Source organism: Staurois parvus, unplaced genomic scaffold, assembly GCF_062004578.1.
Source record: "Staurois parvus isolate SC_StPar_1 unplaced genomic scaffold, SC_StPar_1.0 ptg000980l, whole genome shotgun sequence".
In the NCBI taxonomy this organism is placed as follows: domain Eukaryota; kingdom Metazoa; phylum Chordata; class Amphibia; order Anura; family Ranidae; genus Staurois; species Staurois parvus.
The window spans coordinates 41,684-60,508 of record NW_028318776.1 but is presented as its reverse complement, the minus strand read 5'-3'; the positions used below and the strand labels follow the sequence as shown (position 1 = coordinate 60,508).

The 18,825-nt window shown below is 40.9% G+C and overlaps 1 protein-coding gene across 3 annotated transcripts in view; it reads left to right on the top strand.

Annotated features, from left to right (window-relative positions):
- The window catches only part of LOC149441469 (phospholipid-transporting ATPase IA-like), a 213,811-nt gene that overhangs the window by 165,385 nt on the left and 29,601 nt on the right, over positions 1 to 18,825 (top strand). For 2 of the 3 annotated variants that reach the window (XM_089657285.1, XM_089657284.1), the window contains exons 8-9: positions 14,445 to 14,518; positions 17,182 to 17,251. In XM_089657285.1, coding sequence (XP_089513411.1) covers positions 14,445 to 14,518; positions 17,182 to 17,251 — 144 coding nt within the window. Of the gene's footprint in view, positions 1 to 13,800; positions 13,875 to 14,444; positions 14,519 to 17,181; positions 17,252 to 18,825 lie in introns of all 3 variants that reach the window. The other variant, XM_089657287.1, reaches the window with a different exon arrangement.

Below are 18,825 nucleotides of genomic sequence, written 5' to 3'. Positions count from 1 at the left end.
TCTTTGTAAGAAAATTTTAGGCACATAATGTCACTTCTCCTAGACCAGTGGTCTCCTAACTATGGCTCAGGGACCAGACATGGCCCTTTCTTTGTCTTTATCTGGACCTTGGGGCACTATTTCTCTACAAGGAACTGTTCCTTCCACTGACACCAACAATTGGTCATAGATACTGCCACTGACACCGATACAAGGAAATATTCCTCCCACTGACACCAATGATGGGGCACTATTCCTCCCATTGACGCCAATGATGGGGCATAGTTCCTCCCATTGACACCAATGATGGGGCACAATTCCTTCCATTGTTTGCTCCCACACTAGGACATTTTCTACTCCCACTGGCTACAGTCCAGCCCCCCTAAAGTCTAAAGGACAATAAACTGATCCTTTTGTGTAGAAAGCTTAAGACCCCTGTCCTAGACATATTTGAAATCCTATATATACAGTCAGGTCCATAAATATTGGGACATTGACACAATTCTAACATTTTTGGCTCTATACACCACCACAATGGATTTGAAATGAAACGAACAAGATGTGCTTTAACTGCAGACTGTCCGCTTTAATTTGAGGGTATTTACATCCAAATCAGGTGAACGGTGTAGGAATTACAACAGTTTGCATATGTGCCTCCCACTTATTAGGGGACCAAAAGTAATGGGACAATTGGCTTCTCAGCCGTTCCATGGCCAGGTGTGTGTTATTCCCTCATTATCCCAATTACAATGAGCAGATAAAAGGTCCAGAGTTCATTTCAAGTGTGCTATTTGCATTTGGAATCTGTTGCTGTCAACTCTCAAGATGAGATCCAAGGAGCTGTCACTATCAGTGAAGCAAGCCATCATTAGGCTGAAAAAACAAAACAAACCCATCAGAAAGATAGCAAAAACATTAGGTGTGGCCAAAACAACTGTTTGGAACATTCTTAAAAAGAAGGAACGCACCGGTGAGCTCAGCAACACCAAAAGACCCGGAAGACCACGGAAAACAACTGTGGTGGATGACCAAAGAATTCTTTCCCTGGTGAAGAAAACAACCTTCACAACAGTTGGCAAGATCAAGAACACTCTCCAGGAGGTAGGTGTATGTGTGTCAAAGTCAACAATCAAGAGAACACTTCATCAGAGTGAATACAGAGGGTTCACCACAAGATGTAAACCATTGGTGAGCCTCAAAAACAGGAAGGCCAGATTAGAGTTTGCCAAACGACATCTAAAAAAGCCTTCACAGTTCTGGAACAACATCCTATGGACAGATGAGACCAAGATCAACTTGTACCAGAGTGATGGGAAGGAAAGGAACTGCTCATGATCCTAAGCATACCACCTCATCAGTGAAGCATGGTGGTGGTAGTGTCATGGCGTGGGCATGTATGGTTGCCAATGGAACTGGTTCTCTTGTATTTATTGATGATGTGACTGCTGGCAAAAGCAGCAGGATGAGTTCTGAAGTGTTTCGGGCAACATTATCTGCTCATATTCAGCCAAATGCTTCAGAACTCATTGGACGCCGCTTCACAGTGCAGATGGACAATGACCCAAAGCATACTGCAAAAGCAACCAAATAGTTGTTTAAGGGAAAGAAGTGGAATGTTATGCAATGGCCAAGTCAATCACCTGACCTGAATCCGATTGAGCATGCATTTCACTTGCTGAAGACAAAACTGAAGGGAAAATGCCCCAAGAACAAGCAGGAACTGAAGACACTTGCAGTAGAGGCCTGGCAGAGCATCACCAGGGATGAAACCCAACGTCTGGTGATGTCTATGTGTTCCAGACTTCAGGCTGTAATTGACTGCAAAGGATTTGCAACCAAGTATTAAAAAGTGAAAGTTTGATTTATGATTATTATTCTGTCCCATTACTTTTGGTTCTTTAACAAGTGGGAGGCACATATGCAAACTGTTGTAATTCCTACACCGTTCACCAGATTTAAATGTAAATACCCTCAAATTAAAGCTGACAGTCTGCAGTTAAAGCACATCTTGTTTGTTTCATTTCAAATCCATTGTGGTGGTGTATAGAGCCAAAAATGTTAGAATTGTGTCGATGTCCCAATATTTATGGACCTGACTGTACATCATTAATTTTTATCACAAGGGGCTGGATTTTTTTTTTCACGTACATGTTGAAGGTGTGCTAAAAAGGGAACTGCCCTTATAGGAAACTAGGCATTTTGCATTGATTTGCAGTAGGACCAAGCCTACCCAGTGCTGACCCACCGTACCTTGTGTGAATGAGCGATTACCGATATGTTGCAAACACCCAGTAAATGCTTACTTAAATGCATTGTAATATCAACAACGGGTTGATCTGCTTCACTTAGCGAAGTGGATGTTCCCTGTGCAAAGCAAGTGTTAGCAAATGTGGTGAACCTATGTTCACTTTAAATACCCAGTCATGCGAATGATATAAGTTAAAAAAGCAGGATTTTTGCTAGGACATGATTGGTTGATTTGAAATGAACATAGCTTCACTTTTTTTTTTTTACTAAACTCTGAACCTTGAGTTTGCAAAGTGTACAGCCTCTACAGTACTTTTTATAGGAAATTCTAGCCACTTGCACACTTACAGAGGCTCTAACCTCTTCCTCTGCTGTAGAATTGAATCCTCCTATGGCTAGAAGCCAGTTTATTGCTGTAGGAGGAGGTTGTAAACACCATGTGCTGAATAGGAAACAATAGGGTCGATTTCAGGAGTAGAGGCAGTTCACTTAGCAAAATGTATAAAATGTAAATTCAGGCTGTTTACTTTAAAACCGGACTATAGGCAGATAACACAAAAAAAAAAATTCATGGAGCATTGTTTTCTTTAATGCAATATTATTTTTTTTTAAAAAAGCATGCAATAAAAGTATCTGAATTTGACCTGGTATCAGCCAAGCTGGAGTGCAAGAGGAAGAAGCCGTATGAGAGTAGCAAGTTCGTGTGCTGACAAAGCATGCTGATAAGAGGAGAAATCAGAGTGACAGAGAGATAAGCTCACTACTGTGTTACTTCTCCTTCCACTGGCCAGTAACTGGCTATGAGGCTGTTCTTTTGTTTTTTTTTTGTTTTTTTTGTTTTTTTTAACTTTCCCTGTATATGATTGAGTATTCACAAACATTCACTTTGCTAGTTGAACAGCTCCTTTTAGTAAATTAATACCCCTGCATTTTCTGCTTTTGTCGACATGTCGATAGTCAACTACTCTAGAAGTGTCTGCTCTCTAAACTGATGGACAGAAGAGGAAGGTACATAAGTGCTCTTAAAGTATGCAACAGCTCTTTGTAGGCATCAGCAATGCCAAAAGGTTCAAAAATATTCTAAACCTTGTCATGCAGAAATGCAATATATCACAGCAAAGCTGCCCGGATCACCAAAGAATGTGCAATACTATGTACTGTAGTACCTAAAGTATGCATTGCTTTTTAATGCTTTTGCGTGCATAGAATTTGATTGCATTTGGCAGCTTGTTATACTGTAATCCTCATTGTCAGTCTTTTTATAGTGAGATTATAGACAGTGACAGGCCATTGGTAACAGAGAAATATTTCTGGATCATCTTCCAATGTTCCAGGAAATACAGATCTGGTCTATCTGCTAAATGAAAAGGCCAGTTATAAAGACGTGTGTGTTATAATGGTGAAATAACAAGCAGACATGGCTGGGTGAATGGCTTGTTGTTCACCCTCTGTAATGGAAGTGCCAGGAGACACATTGCGCAAGGAAACTGATGGGAATGCAGTTATGTTAATGGTAGAACAGATAAATCTTTAATGTGTTCTTCTGAGTTCACTAACTGGAAATAATTGATCTTCATTAAGACAGAGTATTGTAGCCTCTTATTACTTTTCTTTGGTTGGTTTCACTTTTTTTTCTCCTCTCCAAAAAGAGAACAGCAGTACTTATGAATAAATAACAATGAGAAACTCATTTGTTGTGGAATTAATTAGCATGGTTGGTATACCACACCCCAACAGCACAATACAAGGACAGCCTAAGCGATAAATACATCTCTATGGCTTGGATCTCATATGCAGGGTGGTATTAAATATTTAAGATTAACCATTTTCCTGCCTCCCTATAGCAGAGCTACTGCTACTGGGTTGCAGGGCTGCGCAAAATCACGTATATACAAGTGATTTGCATTTCCGAATAGGGAGCGTGCACGCCGCCCTATCCGTGCTTCCATTAGCAGCTAGGCATGTCAATTACTGGGTCCTGGCCGGCGATTCCCTGCCGGCACCTGGCAATTGCCATGCAAAGCTGACAGGAGAGACCTGTGTGTAAACACAGGTCCCTCTCCTGCCAGCAAGGACATGCTGTTTTTGTATTTCTCTGCACAGCAGAGAAATACACAGCAGCATGTCTCCAAGGTAAAACCGCACACAGCAAAACACACACAGCACCCATTGAACCCTTTGTTCGCCCACATGTTAACCCCTTCCTGCCCATTATCATTAGTACAGTGTCAGTGCTTTTTATTAGCACTGATCACTGTATTAGTGTCACTGGGGATGTCAGTGGCAGTTAGTTCCCACTCAGTGTCAGAATGCCCGCAGCAGTCCCACTATAAGTCGCGAATCGCCGCCATTACTAGTAAAAAGAAAAAAGAAAAATTCCAGTATATATACCGCCATTTTCAGACGCTATAACTTTCACGTAAACCAATTAATTTACATGTAGCAGAATACATTTTGGCTTAAATTTATTTTGAAATGTGATTTTTTTTTTTTTTTTTTTTTTTTTTTTTTTTTTTTATTATTGGACATGTTTAATAACAAAAAAGTCAAAAATATTGTTTGTTTTGTTTTCAATATTTATTAGGTTTTTTTTTATAGAGCAAAAAATAAAACACACAGAGGTGATCAGATACCACCGAAGAAAGCTCTATTTGTGGGGGAAAAAAAGAACATAAATTTAAGTTATGTACGGTGTTGCATGACCGTGCAATTGTCAATTAAGGTAACGCAGCGCCGTATCACAAAAAATGGCCTGGTCAGGAAGGGGCGGGGGGTGAATCCTCTGGAGGGCAAGTTAAGGTTCTCTTTTTTGTGACAATTGAGGTTTTTTTTTTTTTTTGGTTTTTTTTTGACGGATAAACAGGTTACATCTGAGATTGGGCTGTTGCAGCTCTTTTACCGGTCATAACCAATATAATTTTTCATTGATATGCAACAGATTTAAATTTAAGTAGATTTTTTTTTTTTCTAAATATAGGTTGGCAAAAAAAAAAATACTTGGTCCAGTAAATCCTTGTTTTCAAAGCGTGATATTTCAGGAATAGTAATAATAATGCCTTAAAACCACACTTAACGATGGGGAGTTGACAAGGATCATAAACCAGGGTTTGCCAGTGCATGATTGGCTATACATAGCAAGAGATGTTATTCTAAAAAGTGTTGATTTAAGTGCCCTGATAGGAAGCTTCTTTTAAAAAGGTTTGTCGCAAACTAAAAATAAAATTAATTATAATGTTCAGGTCAAAATATCAAACAGGCTTTTTTTTTTCTACGGCGAAGTTTAGTCACTTTTTTTTTTTTAATCCGCAGAAGGGACTATGCTTACTGGCAATGCAAAGTGTCCATTGTGCAGCTGGCTGTGGCTTTATTTGAATTCTCTGTCCTCTGATCTCCCCCCACCTGCACAGCTGCAGTCCAGGGGTTAATACAAGCCAAGGCACCTGTCATTTGCTCTCGTCAACACCATGCCTGCCCTTTCCATCCACCTCCTCCATTCATAGAAGTTGTAGTTTTAGCTTTTGTGAATGAAAAACAATCCAAGGAAGAAGGCAGATCTTTCATTCATCTACCCATCCATTCATAGATCACTTTTCATTCATGAAAGCTAGAGTACAGCTTGAGGAGTGAATATGTTGGGTCCCTCGGCTTGTATTAACCCCCACAGCATCAGGAGATTACTGTGGTGGTGGGGTTGGTCAGAGGACAAAGGATTTTAACTAAACCCATAGCTAGCAGCACGATGGACACTTTATAGCCTGTATGTATTGTCCTATGTGCTGCTTTTGTTTTGTTTTTTTCTTTCTTAAACCTAGACTTTAAGTATGAACGTTGGCTTTATGTTATAAATCTAAAGTACATGTATTTCTGTATGTCCCATGTCCTATAACAGATATATGGTGGGTTTTTATAGTGAATTTTGTGTAAAAATATAGTGGGTTTTCTCAGTCTAGGTCCCATACTAGAATTTGGAATGAGCAATGAACAAAATTGGGGTGCCTTCCATCTGATTCCCAGGTGAATCAGCTGTTCTGGTTGCCTCTTAGGTGAGTCATTAGACTGACAGCACACTGGCTGGCATAGAGTAAAATGTGTTGGCAAAAAGGACTCTGTTGCTCAGAGCTGAATTGTACACAGCAGTACTTTCTAAATATAAAATGTTTGATTTATTTTTGCTTATGCAGCCTAGAGTCCACAATAGATGATAAATTCTTTTCATATGGTGATACAATTATATGGTTCTTTGTACTGCTTGTAGTTCTGATTTCTGCATCTCTTCCTATTCTCATAACTACATAACAGATACTTTGTGTACTGTTGTGTAATGCTTTCTGTAGTTATTGTCACCTTTAGCAGAGTGGCATTTTCCATACTACTGTTGGTGTGCTCACAATATGTTCCTTATATAAAGGGCTTTTTTTCCTCAGAAAATAGGTGCAGGAACTTACCCTCCACGGCCAACTCCCAGCCCCCAGCCACACCTTCCTTAGAGGAGAGAAGTACAATAATGGTAATAAGTTAAGGCTTTGAACTGCACATTGCACAAGGTGCACTCAGAAGTGCATAACACACAGGGCTCAGGAGTGTGACTTGTGCAGTGGCGCAGAAAAAAAAAAAAATCAGCAAAAGGGTTCAGTACTTGCAGTGAATATGAAGCATCCCTTGTGCTCAGGAATATGTAACATATAGCCCTGTGTATAGAGTGCAGTGGTCAGGAATATGTAACCTAGAGCCCAGCACATGGAGTGCAGCGGTAAAGCCTATATATTATGCTGTCCAGCATACAGAATGCAGGGCTCAGGATTGTGTAAAGCCAAACCCACGGTACAGAGTACAGCATTCAGGAGTACCATCCAGAGGCCTTTAATTTGTAACATGCAACTGTACAAGATACATACAGCACAGCATACAGAGTATAGCGGTTCGGAGTATGTAATGTACCATGTATGTTACAAAATTCTCACCACTGCACCCTGCATGCTGTGCCATACATTACATACTTTTGGTAACTGAAATGAACGATCCCCCAGCAAATTTTCCTGGTCTTCCCCCAGCAAAAATCCGCCTTCTCTCCAGTATCCTTCCATCCCTTCCCTCAAGTATGCCCCCCCCAGTCCACAACTTACCTCTGAACCCCATTCACATATTCCCACCATGTTGAAGGCATATGTATTCACCTTTTGGAAGAAATAGTGTTGGTTTTTGGCCACTTTCAACAGGGCATTAATTAGCAGCTTGCATTTTGTGCCATTAAGTGCTGAGTTCTGCCTTTGTAATTTCTTTTGTATGTCCTTGGGCCACACACACACTCCTTGCTCATACTATACTTGAGATGTCGGTATATAGCCCCTTCAGTGCAATCTCTGTTCTGTGGTCCTTTGGCAGTTTCCCTTTGAGAATACTCAATATAGATCTTTCTTTGGTGGCTCTCTTCCAGAAGGTCGCATTTTTTGGTGCAATCACCTCTGCGTGCTGGGTGTCAAAGCTGGTAGTCTTCTCTTGTGAGTCTCCTTATGTGGTCTTACAGGACTTTTGTGACTCTTTGCCCACATCCCTCCTTCCTGCTGGACGTGGGGCCTGATTTTTATCTGAGCAAAAACATTTCTCACATCATGCGGACAATGTGCTGCACTCTTTGGTTGTGGTTTCAGCATATTTTGGGTCTGCCTGCTTTATGACTAGCTAAGCTGCCTATCACAGAGGGGTTTGACTACCAGTTAGGATTGCCCATAGGCCGTATGGTGTTTTTTGTTTGTGCCCAATGTCCTACTCCTTAAGGGGGTGCTATAACCCTATGATCAATAATAATGAAGACCTTTGTCCTTCAATGAACTCCTAGAACTCTGAGAGGGATTCTATGGCTACAAAAATCCTGTTTGTCCATGAAATCTACGTGTGAGGCCACCTAGTTAATAATTTCACATTCACAGTGAATATATTGTGTGGCAAGAGTCACACTTCTTATAAACGAGAATAAGCAGTGGGGCATAACACATTAAAATGGTTGTACTTTGTCTAAATGAAAGGTGGTCTTAAGTTTGAGTGCATAGAGTGGGGAAAAACCACTGATTACATACTATACTATTTCCTTGGCAGGTCTTGTGCAACAGGGTTAGAGTAGAAATTTCCAGCAGGTCAGCAATCACAGCAAAGCTTGGATTTCTTGCTGTCCAACATTCTTTCTGATAGATCTGGTAACATGTGAGTGGTGAGACATCTGTCAATTATTGCTTGCATAACAAGGTGTCAGATAGTGTAGAGATTTCTGAATCGGCTGAAATGTGACTTCAGGATGTGCGATTAAAATATTTTTCCATTGGTAGGAAAATGAATGATGATCCTCTTTTTGCATGGGGATTACTCAGCAGTTTGAAGCTGCGCTCTTTGTGTTCAGAATTCATAGTTGCCCAAGTATAAGGTATGCCCAACTGAAAAATGAATGATAATCCTTTTGCATGGAGATTACTCAGCAGTTTGAAGCTGCGCTCTTTGTGGTCAGAACTAATAGCTGCCCAAGTATAAGGTAAGCCCAACTGAAAAATGAATGATAATCCTCTTTTTGCATGGTGTTTTGTGACGGAAGCGTAGACGGGACAGAACGCACAAAGAAGATGGTAAACACACAAAGCTTTAATAAACTATGGAAGGCACTTAATCAAGGTAGGAAGGTAGTGTCCGGGTACCCAAAAAAGGGGGGAAGAGGGGGAGGAGTCCAAACAGTTATAATCCGGCCCACACTAGGGCGATTTGGGTAGCGATGGCCCGAGCACTCAGGGAGGCAGTCCAGGTAGCTACGATACTCCAGACACGCAATAGGCAGTCCGAGCAAGTATTAGTCCTGGCACACAATAGGGGCAGTTCAGGCAAGGGTAATCTGGGCACACAATAGGGGCAATTCAGGCAAGGGTAATCTGGGCACGCAATAGGGGCAATTCAGGCAAGGGTAATCTGGGCACGCAATAGGGGCAGTTCAGGCAAGGGTAATCTGGGCACACAATAGAAGCAGTTCAGGGCACTCCGCAACATGCGGCTTGTAGAGACACTCACGGTAGGCGGCTTGCAGACACTCAGCAGCAGGCAGCTTCCAGGGACACTCACGATAGGCGGTCAGCAGGCAGGAACAGCTTTTCAGGGACAAACAGCGGCCAGCGGACAGGAACAGCTTTCCAGGGACAAAGCGGTTAGCAGACAGGGACCCACACAGTGCTCAGCTTTCCAGGGACAACCAGTGGTCAGCAGACAGGAACAGCTTTCCCGGGACAAAGCAGTCAGCAGACAGGGATCGCTTTCCAGGGACGAACATCGATCAGTGGACACTCAGCGGGGTCTGGGCTGTGGGGTCTGGCCTCAGCTCAGACCTCCAAACAGCGGACAGGAACAGCTTTCCAGGGACAAAAGCGGTCAGCAGACAGGAACAGCTTTCCAGGGACAAAGCGGTCAGCAGACAGGGATCCTCACGGGGCTCAGCTTTCCGGGGACAACAGCATGCTCACAGGGACTCAGCGGGGTGTTGGCTGTGGGGTCTGGCCTCAGCTCAGACCCCACACAGCGCTCCTCTTCTCGAGCAGGGGACCAACAGCTTGCAGGGTCTTGGCTGTGGGGTCTGGCCTCAGCTCAGACCTCACACAGCACCCTGTCCTGAGCGGGGGACGAATGTACGGACTGGGTCCCGCTCCGGCCTTCTTAAAGCTGGAGCAGGACGCTTCCCGGTTGCCCTGGCAATGTCCGGCCCAGCATCACGTTGCCGGGGCAACGAGGCACGCCCCCTGACTCGGGACGCACTCTCGTGAGCACAACCTTTGTCTCTGGTGGGTGCAGAGCACGGGAAGTCTCGTGCCCGCCGGGAGGGGGAAGCACTGAGACATCCCTGCGGCCTGCGCCGGAGGTCTCCTGGCGGGGGGTCGCGACTCTCTGGTGACATTGCCGGGAGAGGTGTGACCCGCACCATAGGGGCCGCTTCCTCCCATCCTGCACAGCCTTTGAAGTAGGTGGTGATAGGATGTGAGGAATCTGCAAGGGGGGAGGGAGGGGTGAAGGGACAGGCAGAGGGACAGCAGGCACGTGGGGGTGCACCGTGACAAGATTACTCAGCAGTTTGAAGCTGCGCTCTTTGTGGTCAGAATTCATAGCTACCCAAGTATAAAGTATGCCCAACTGTACTAACATTGTTGACGGTGTGCATCTCTTTCAGGGTGTGCTGAAGTTTATCCCACTCTTCTCTAGCATAAAAGTTTAGTTTCAGGTATTTTCTTGAACTAATGACCCCATCACTTTACATTAGTAAAAATACTGATCGAAAAGTCGAAGCGTGCCCAGAATCTTACTAACTAGCAACAGAGGGCAGTGTGAAAGGCAACAGAGAATTGAAATGCTCTTGGACCAATGATTGGATAGTAAAATAAATCAGCAGTGGGCAGTTAGTCTTTATCTGCAATCATTAATCTACAAATAGAATAGCTTTATTTAAAAGAAACTGTTTTGGTAACCATGGATATAAGGATTCTAAAAAAAAAAAAAGTGACCAAATTCGATCCTGTCATTTAAGCTCAAAAAGATCTGCTGAGGTCCACCCCATGTCTGTGGGTAGTTTGTTCTTTGGCTCTTCTTTTCATTGACAAATAGACCTCTTGTTGTTTCTCATGTAGCTGCCACATTGTAATGAATGTCCTGCTTCACTTTCACTTTTCTAGTAAATTCAAGCGTCTTGCAGCCTGGAACAATGCTTGTATGTGTGTGTAAAAATGAACAAAGTTCTGTAAAGATAGGAGTGTTATTCTGTGATTGGAACAAGGCAATGGTGCTTAGTCATAGCAGTATATTCTTCTCTTGAGTAATACATCACTGTTAGTCCTGGCTTCTTCAGAAGAGCAGAGCCCAAGGAAATGGGCCTATAATTGAGTTTTGTTACTTGAATAGATTTCAGACTTCTTTCCTTTGAATACAAATCTTGTACCTTATGCTAAACAAAGGGACCTGGTCAAGGTGCTTGTTAAAGTGGACCTTGCATGTTGAACTGATAATGTACCATGTGTATGCCTTCCATGCTTCCCTTATATAAAATGGTATAGCCACCTAAGCAGCAGTTTTATTCTCGACAACCACACAATGGCAATATCTCAGAACGAATTCAAGGTTTGTCTTTTGTCCCAGTAACCACCAGGTCCTAATGACATGTGTGGTTCGCTTATTGTAGATGTCCAAGGCTTGTAAGCCATGGATGGGTTTGTATACAGAAGACTGCTCTCCAGTAATCATGTACCATAAAGACGGTGTCCTTGGGCAAAGGGACATTACATCTATGCAGGCACAAAAGAATGAAAATTAAGTGGTATGCATTGTTAGTTGATGGCATTTGTTATTATTTTAGTGATAGCTTCTTAGTACTTGGTCTGTGTTAAGTGCTGTGCTACGTAAGCGCATAGTGCGCAATGGACTCTTGCAGATTTAATAATTTAGCATCTCCTAGGCTTCAGTGCTCTTAACAGTATTTTTCTAGATAAATTAAATCGTTCTACAGTTTGGTAAACCAAACCTGTCAATAATAATAATAATAATTGAATGACTTGACTTCTGCCACCAACCACTTTGCTTGATTTTGTGCATAGAGTAATGTTTGGTCACCGCAGGTTATACATCTGCTTTTTTTTTTGAGCCGTAAGGTGTTACTAAACCCACAATAGTAAAATCACCCTGTAAATGCAGTAAATTGTTTGTTGTTCTCACTGTGGAACCTAAGAAGTTAATCCTCCATATTGTGTAAAAAGATTGTTTGATCCTGTCTCCTATGATCCTCCCCTTCTTCCACAGTCTCCAGTCCAACTGCTGATAGCACAGAGCCATAGGAGGCACTCTGCACATGTTCAGTTTGTTTTTTTTTTTGTTTTTGGTTTTTTTGGGGGTTTTTTTGGGAGGGTGCATGTGATCGGCACAGGGACAGTCAGCACTGTCCAGAGAGAGGGTCAGGGGTCTTGCTGCCTCATAGGACAGTCAGAGGAGACTACAAACTCCTCCTACATGCTTTAACCAGTGCTTAGCTGGACACTGATAGAAGTCACACAACTGCTATATACTGCTGATGAGAAAGGGTATTTAGCAGTTTATATTTACCAAAATAATTGCATTTCCGTGTTGTGTGTTCTGTGGGAGACCAGATATAATGAATGCAGGGTCCTGGGTTTAGTAACACTTTAAAGAAGGCTCTCATTATTATTTTTTTATTAGTTTATTTCCCAAGGGTAGGCCTGTTGTCCCCAAAAACACCTCCTAATGCTGGCTGTTACCTTATCCTTGAAAATGGCTTTGTTTACAAAAAGAATGAAGTTGGCTGTGGAATGGCATTTTTCTTACTTGATGTCATTTTAGCCTATGTTTGATGTCTACTATTGCCTACAGATGCAATGCTTCACATCCTGGTTTAATGTTATGCAAAAGAATTGTGCATTTTTAATGTAAGCCTTATTAAAAGTGCTAATCCTGCAGAATGGTATTTTATTTATTTTCTTGCTGAACAGCATTGTAGTCATGTTTTGGTAATGTCTGGATGCTCTGTTTTTTTTGACCATTCATAATTTGTGTGTATACAGTATATGTATATTTATGTATGTATGTGTGTGTATGTATGTATGTTTAGTGGTTAGACAAAAATAATGGAAACACTACATGATTTGCAGGTGTGAAAGTGACATGTTTTGCATTGAAAGCAGAAGTGATGTACCATTCTTTTGCTTCCGCTGTGTGATAAGACACCTAGCTAACAGGTGGGAATCCTCTTTCATCATTCACTACATGCTCTGTTAGTAATACAGAGTCATGTCAGAGCTTACTGAGCTTCAAAGAGGTCAAATTGTTGGTGCCCACTTAGCTGGTGCCTCTGTGATTGAAGTTGCCAATTTATTTGCAGTGTCGTGAGGTCCAGTATCCAAGGTTGTGATGGCATATACAGTTTTTAGGAAAATGTCATATGATGAGCATAAGTGCGGTCATCATGAGACATGAGATCTGCAGTCACTTTTGCTGCAGTTTTATTATTCCAGGTCACAATTCTGCGCAATGTCCTTTTTGTCTTTTTCGGTCAGTTCACCATGTCAAAAAAAATGCATGTTGTAGCGTAAGAACTGGGATGTGACTGGACACCTAGGAAAAGGATTTGATGATAAATCTGTAAACTGTGACTACCTGTACCTCCATTTCCCTGGGTGTCTGAGATACCCTTATAGACTTTTATGGGTCCAGAACCTTGTATAAGGGTCTAGAGGTACAGGCAAAATGGGAACTGGAAGTTGTTTGGTCCAGGGCCTTCAGCCATTCTGGTGGAATGGTATAAATATTTGTCTGCAGCCATATCCTGCTTCACCTATTCCGGTCTCCTGGATGTTGCATTGCCCCATAAGATGAGTGTTCAAGTTCTCTTGTTTTCTCAAAGGTTTTTGCAGTTATGCTTTACCACATACTATACACAAAATCCTAATGCTCTTTGTACATTCCACTGTGCTCAGATATATTACTAGTGCATGTGTTAATGCTTTTGCTTCTAACCTGCATTTTACAGACTCTTAACCAGTTCACAGTTTCTTTCAGGTAAATGTTGGCGATATAGTTAAAATAAATGGCACAGAGTATATACCCGCTGACACTATTCTGCTCTCATCAAGGTAGAGATGCCCGTTGTTGGTAACGCTATAAAGTCTGGTTCCTCTACCCTGTTTTGATTTCCATTATTGCAAGGAAATAGGGAAAAACTAAGCATGGCAGCCAGATTGGGCTATGGCAAACCTTTCTTTTCTTTCTGGAATTCTGGTACACTACACATAAGATTCATATACTGTTTTTCTTTATTTCCTTGAAGTTCTACTATTCAGTCCATCCGAATAATATGCATGTTTTCACAATCTGGTTTATAACTGGGTCTGCCTTTTTCATTTAAATTAAAGTATACTATTTATGTTATGTATAATTTATATTGGGAAAAGGAATGCCAGCTTGCATAACAATTACATTAAAATGTAGTCCTCCTATACCATGCTTGTTATGTTTTCTTATAATTATTTTCATCCTGTCCTTTTACATTTATGACCCAGTTACAAACAGAAGATGGAAACATCATTCTCTCTTTATTTCTTAACCTCCAAATTTCCTTCCGAGTTAATCTTTCAATTTTTGTCTCTGTCTCCTTTGTTTCCCATTGATTTCCATTCTGATCATGTTCGTATTGGGATACATAGGTGGCTATAGGGGAGATAGTGAAAGTGACCAATGGGGAACATCTCCCAGCTGACCTCATCAGTCTTTCATCCAGGTCAGAGAAATGTTGGGGCAGACTGTGCAAATGGATCCTGCTACACCTCTGCCACTTATATATATATAAAAAAAAAAAAATCATACTTGAAACCTGAATTCAGCTAAGGGTGACCATACAGTTTTACAATCTGATTGTACAGAGTGGAAAATCTCCTTTTATTTTACTTAGACACCAGTTTGTACTCAGTGTGTAGGCCCTTATATTACATAGTTGGTGGTGGATCTAAAGGGCATTGTAAAATTAAACTTTATAGTCAGTTTAACATTTTACCTGTCTTTAAAATAGGCAGAACTTTTTTTTCAATTTGGATCGAGTAAGGGAGGTTTATAACCCCGGTCAGTTTATTTTTTGCCTTCTGTCTCGCTCTGGGAAGATTTACCTTCATTTCCTGCCCCATGGCTAAAACAGGAAGTGAGAAAATCCGCAAACTAAGTGAAAAATTCCTTGGGGACCCCCAGGTCACCAGAACAATGTCCCCTATTGGAAAATTTCCCTTTTATTACTTTTCTGGGGACAACCCCAAATTTGGGGTTTCTTTATTTTCCCTTTCAATGATGAGGGTCACAGGACAAATAGAATGCATCTCCCTAACGGGAGGCACAGACAGTTAAAAAAAACCAAAAAAAAAAAACCTAATAGGTGTTTTATTACCTCACCACTCTGCCCAAAACAAAAAAAAAAGTTTTGCCTTTAGTTATACTTTAAATGTTTAGAAAAAATCTTTGCTAAGAATTAGCTTCATCAAAAGCGTCAACTCTATACAAATATAAAAGATTTGGTTCACCTGACAACTTACGTTTTTTCTTCACAAGATAAAATGGAACAGCTGTTTCCCTCCCTGCCACCTGTTTTGCTGCCTCTAAGCCATTTTTATAATGTGGGCCACAATCCTCCTTCTGCCTGTTTATTTAAATTAACATGGCCGTGCGCCACATCTTACTAGTGGTTTTAGCCAATGCTATGTATTCTTATTGCCCAATCTGTTAACTCTCTGATGATTAATGCTAGTCTAAATAGTTACATGGGTAGCACTGTTAAATGCTTTGCCCTATCCATTCCCACAAGAAAATGTTTCTAGCCACCCGATTGGGTATGTGCAAAGGCTGCTGGACTATGAGGTTTAAGAAACTTCAGTTGATGGAGCAATCAACTGTAGCTTGCCTGCCTGTAGTACATTCAGATAGGCACTTAAATGCTGCACTTGGCATTTAGTTCTAACCCCTTGTAAGTATTCGATCTTAAAATTTACTCCGCTGAATTGCTCAGTAGGCATGCCAGTGGATGTATTCCTAGAACATGGCAGCCAGACTGCTGGGTTCAGTATTTGGCTGTAGCTACATGTTATATAACTTCTCTTAGCAGACTATCATTTATTCTTGCCTTGATCATGCCAAGGGAAACAGCTCTTCTACATCCAGCATCTACAGTATGTGAAAATAGCTTAAAAGTTGTGCATGACCACATGTCCTGTTCAACATGTCACCTAAGAAGGTCTGAAAGGGGGAAAATTCTGATTTTTCAGAAACTTTCTCTTTGATATTTTAGCCATGATAGCCTTCTGCCCTACTGACTTCAAAGCCAAGATGGACACAGATAACTAATTATTTTGGTTGTCTTGTTTAGGAGATCACCTATTATACAGATCAGCTTCAGAAACAAAGATATTCAAACATTAGAGAACACAAAGCCTTTAGGAACTATAGACAGTAGTATTTAAAGCCCAATTCTTCCATAATTTTATGGAAGAGCCCTGTGAAATTATCTAATACTGCAAACTTAGAATGAAAAGAAGTATTACTCTGGATTACCATTCAAATATACAGTAGAATAATACATTGTCTAAAACGGAACCAGAGCCTTGGTGTAGTTCATTTATAAATAATGTAGAGGATCCCTTGCACACAATGCCAAGACTACGTTAACATCCATAGCATGTTGTCCAAAAATAGGTTTTAGTTGATGGCACTTCACATTTGCATGGCTCTGCAATTGTCCAGGATCTGGTACTTGGCTTCAGTTAGTCCTCACCGCTTATTTTCTGTTTTTCGCTAACCTTTCTAGACTTGTTTTTTGTGTGAAACAGACTAATTATTACTTTGCTGCACATTTGGTTAATATAAAATTAGTAAATGTGCATTTAGTGATTGGGAATTTTTTTTTTTGGCATGAAGAGCTTTATTTAAGGGTGCATGCCGCTAACAAATTGCAATAGTTTATTTGAATGCACTATAACCCATCAATGCATTGTGACTATGCTCCAGTGATGAATGTTAATCTATGCAATAATTTTACTGCATTTACCCCCAATTTCCTATATATTGAAACTTTACAAAAATAAGTATACAATGGTGGGCAGTTAAGCTCTAAAAGCCACTCTAGATAATTTATCTGATTTGAAGTGCTTACAATATTGAAAAATCGAATCAAACTTACTTCACTCCCTTATCTTTGAAATATTTTTTAAATCCAGTTTTGTGCACTGTTTGGGGTTTACGTGTTGCACTTTTTTTTTTTTTTTCAAACACTACAAGTGTAAAATAATGTTTTAATATACAGTGTGATTGACTCATTTTGTCTTAATTTTGCTGCAATTTGTATTTTGTGTATCTATTTTCTTGCCACATGCTAATTGTATTTTATGCTTGGTTCTTCCATGATAGTGAGCCTCAAGCTATGTGCTACATTGAAACATCTAATTTAGATGGGGAGACTAACCTCAAGATTCGCCAGGTAAGTAGAATTTTGCAACCTGTCACTTTAAAAATGCACAGATTTTAAATGGGCAAAAATAATCAGTTCTGCCCATTCGCATATTTTCATTTTGAGTAGATATTTACTGGTAGTGGCCCACTGGAGATTTATATCTCAGAGGTGCTGCAGTGAGTTTCATGGTTGTAGGCATTAGCATCAGCCATAATTTTATGACCACCCACCTAAGTTTGAATAGGTCCCCTTTTTTCCATCAAGACAGCACTAAACTGTTGAGGTGTAGATGCCACAAGACTTCTGAAGGTATACTGTGGTATCTGGCACCAAGCCATCAGTAGCAAAATATTTAAGCTCTGTAAGTTGCAAGGTGGGGCCTCCATTGGTTGGAAATTTTTTTTCCAGCACATCCTGAAGATGCCCGATTGGATTGAGATCTGGAGATTTTGGAGGCCAAGTCAATACCCAAAGTCATTGTTGTGTTCCTTAACCACTTCTGACACTTTTTGGTTACATTTTTAAATCCATATTTTTTGCTAAAAAAAATCTTAGAACCCATAAACATTACATATTTTTTTAAAGCAGAGGCCCTAGAGAATAAATAGGTGGTTCTTGCATTATTTGTGCAGCAGTTTTTCAAATGCAATTTTTGGGAAAAAAATACACTTCTTTGAATTTTATTGCATAAAAGCACAATACATAACACAGTTTTCTTGTAAAATATAAAATATGATGTTATGGTGAGTAAATAGATACCAACCATGTTGCGCACACCCGAGCAACAGCGACAAACTGTAAATTTTACTATTCATAGGCGATGCTTTAAAAGTCTTTACAGGTTACTACTTTTAGATTTACAGAGGTGGTCTAGTGCTAGAATTACTGCCCATGACCTGACGATCACAGCGATACCTCACCATGTGTGGGCCGATCACTGTTTGCGTGTCTGCAGGAGCAACATGTGCATTCACCTTTGCACGCAAGCATGGGGGGAGGCAGGTCACTTTAATTTTTTTTTCTTTTATCACTTTTATTGCTGTTACAAGGAATATAAACATCCCCTGTGAAAGCAATAGAAATGTGACAGGTATTTTTATGGAGGGATCTGGGGTCTATGAGACCCCAAATCCCTACTCTGCACTTGCAAACTTTCAAAACACTGAGATCGGTGTTTTTGAAGGCTCTCAGGTTTTTAATAATGACGCCGAAAGATTCCGGGTAAACTGGAAGTGATATCAGATCATCGCTTCTGGTTTACAAAAAAGGAGAGCGATCAAAGCCGATTCCAGCTTTGTTCGGCTGTCCCTCGGGACTCCCAGTGGGTTGGGAGATCTGAGAGAGTCACACAGCTAGTGGTCATTCTGATTGCTTGTACAAGAGAGCCGACTGCTGTCTCTAAAAAAACAAAAAGGTACCAGAGGTGATAAGTGCAGCTGCAGTCTTCACTGCGGTACAACCACGGAAAGTCCAGTGAAGTTGTACATCGCTGGTCCAGAAGTGGTTAAACCATTCTTGAACCATTATTGCAGTGTGGCAGGGTGCATTATCCTGCTGAGAAAGGCCACTGCCAATAGGGAATGCAGTTTCTATGAAGGGGG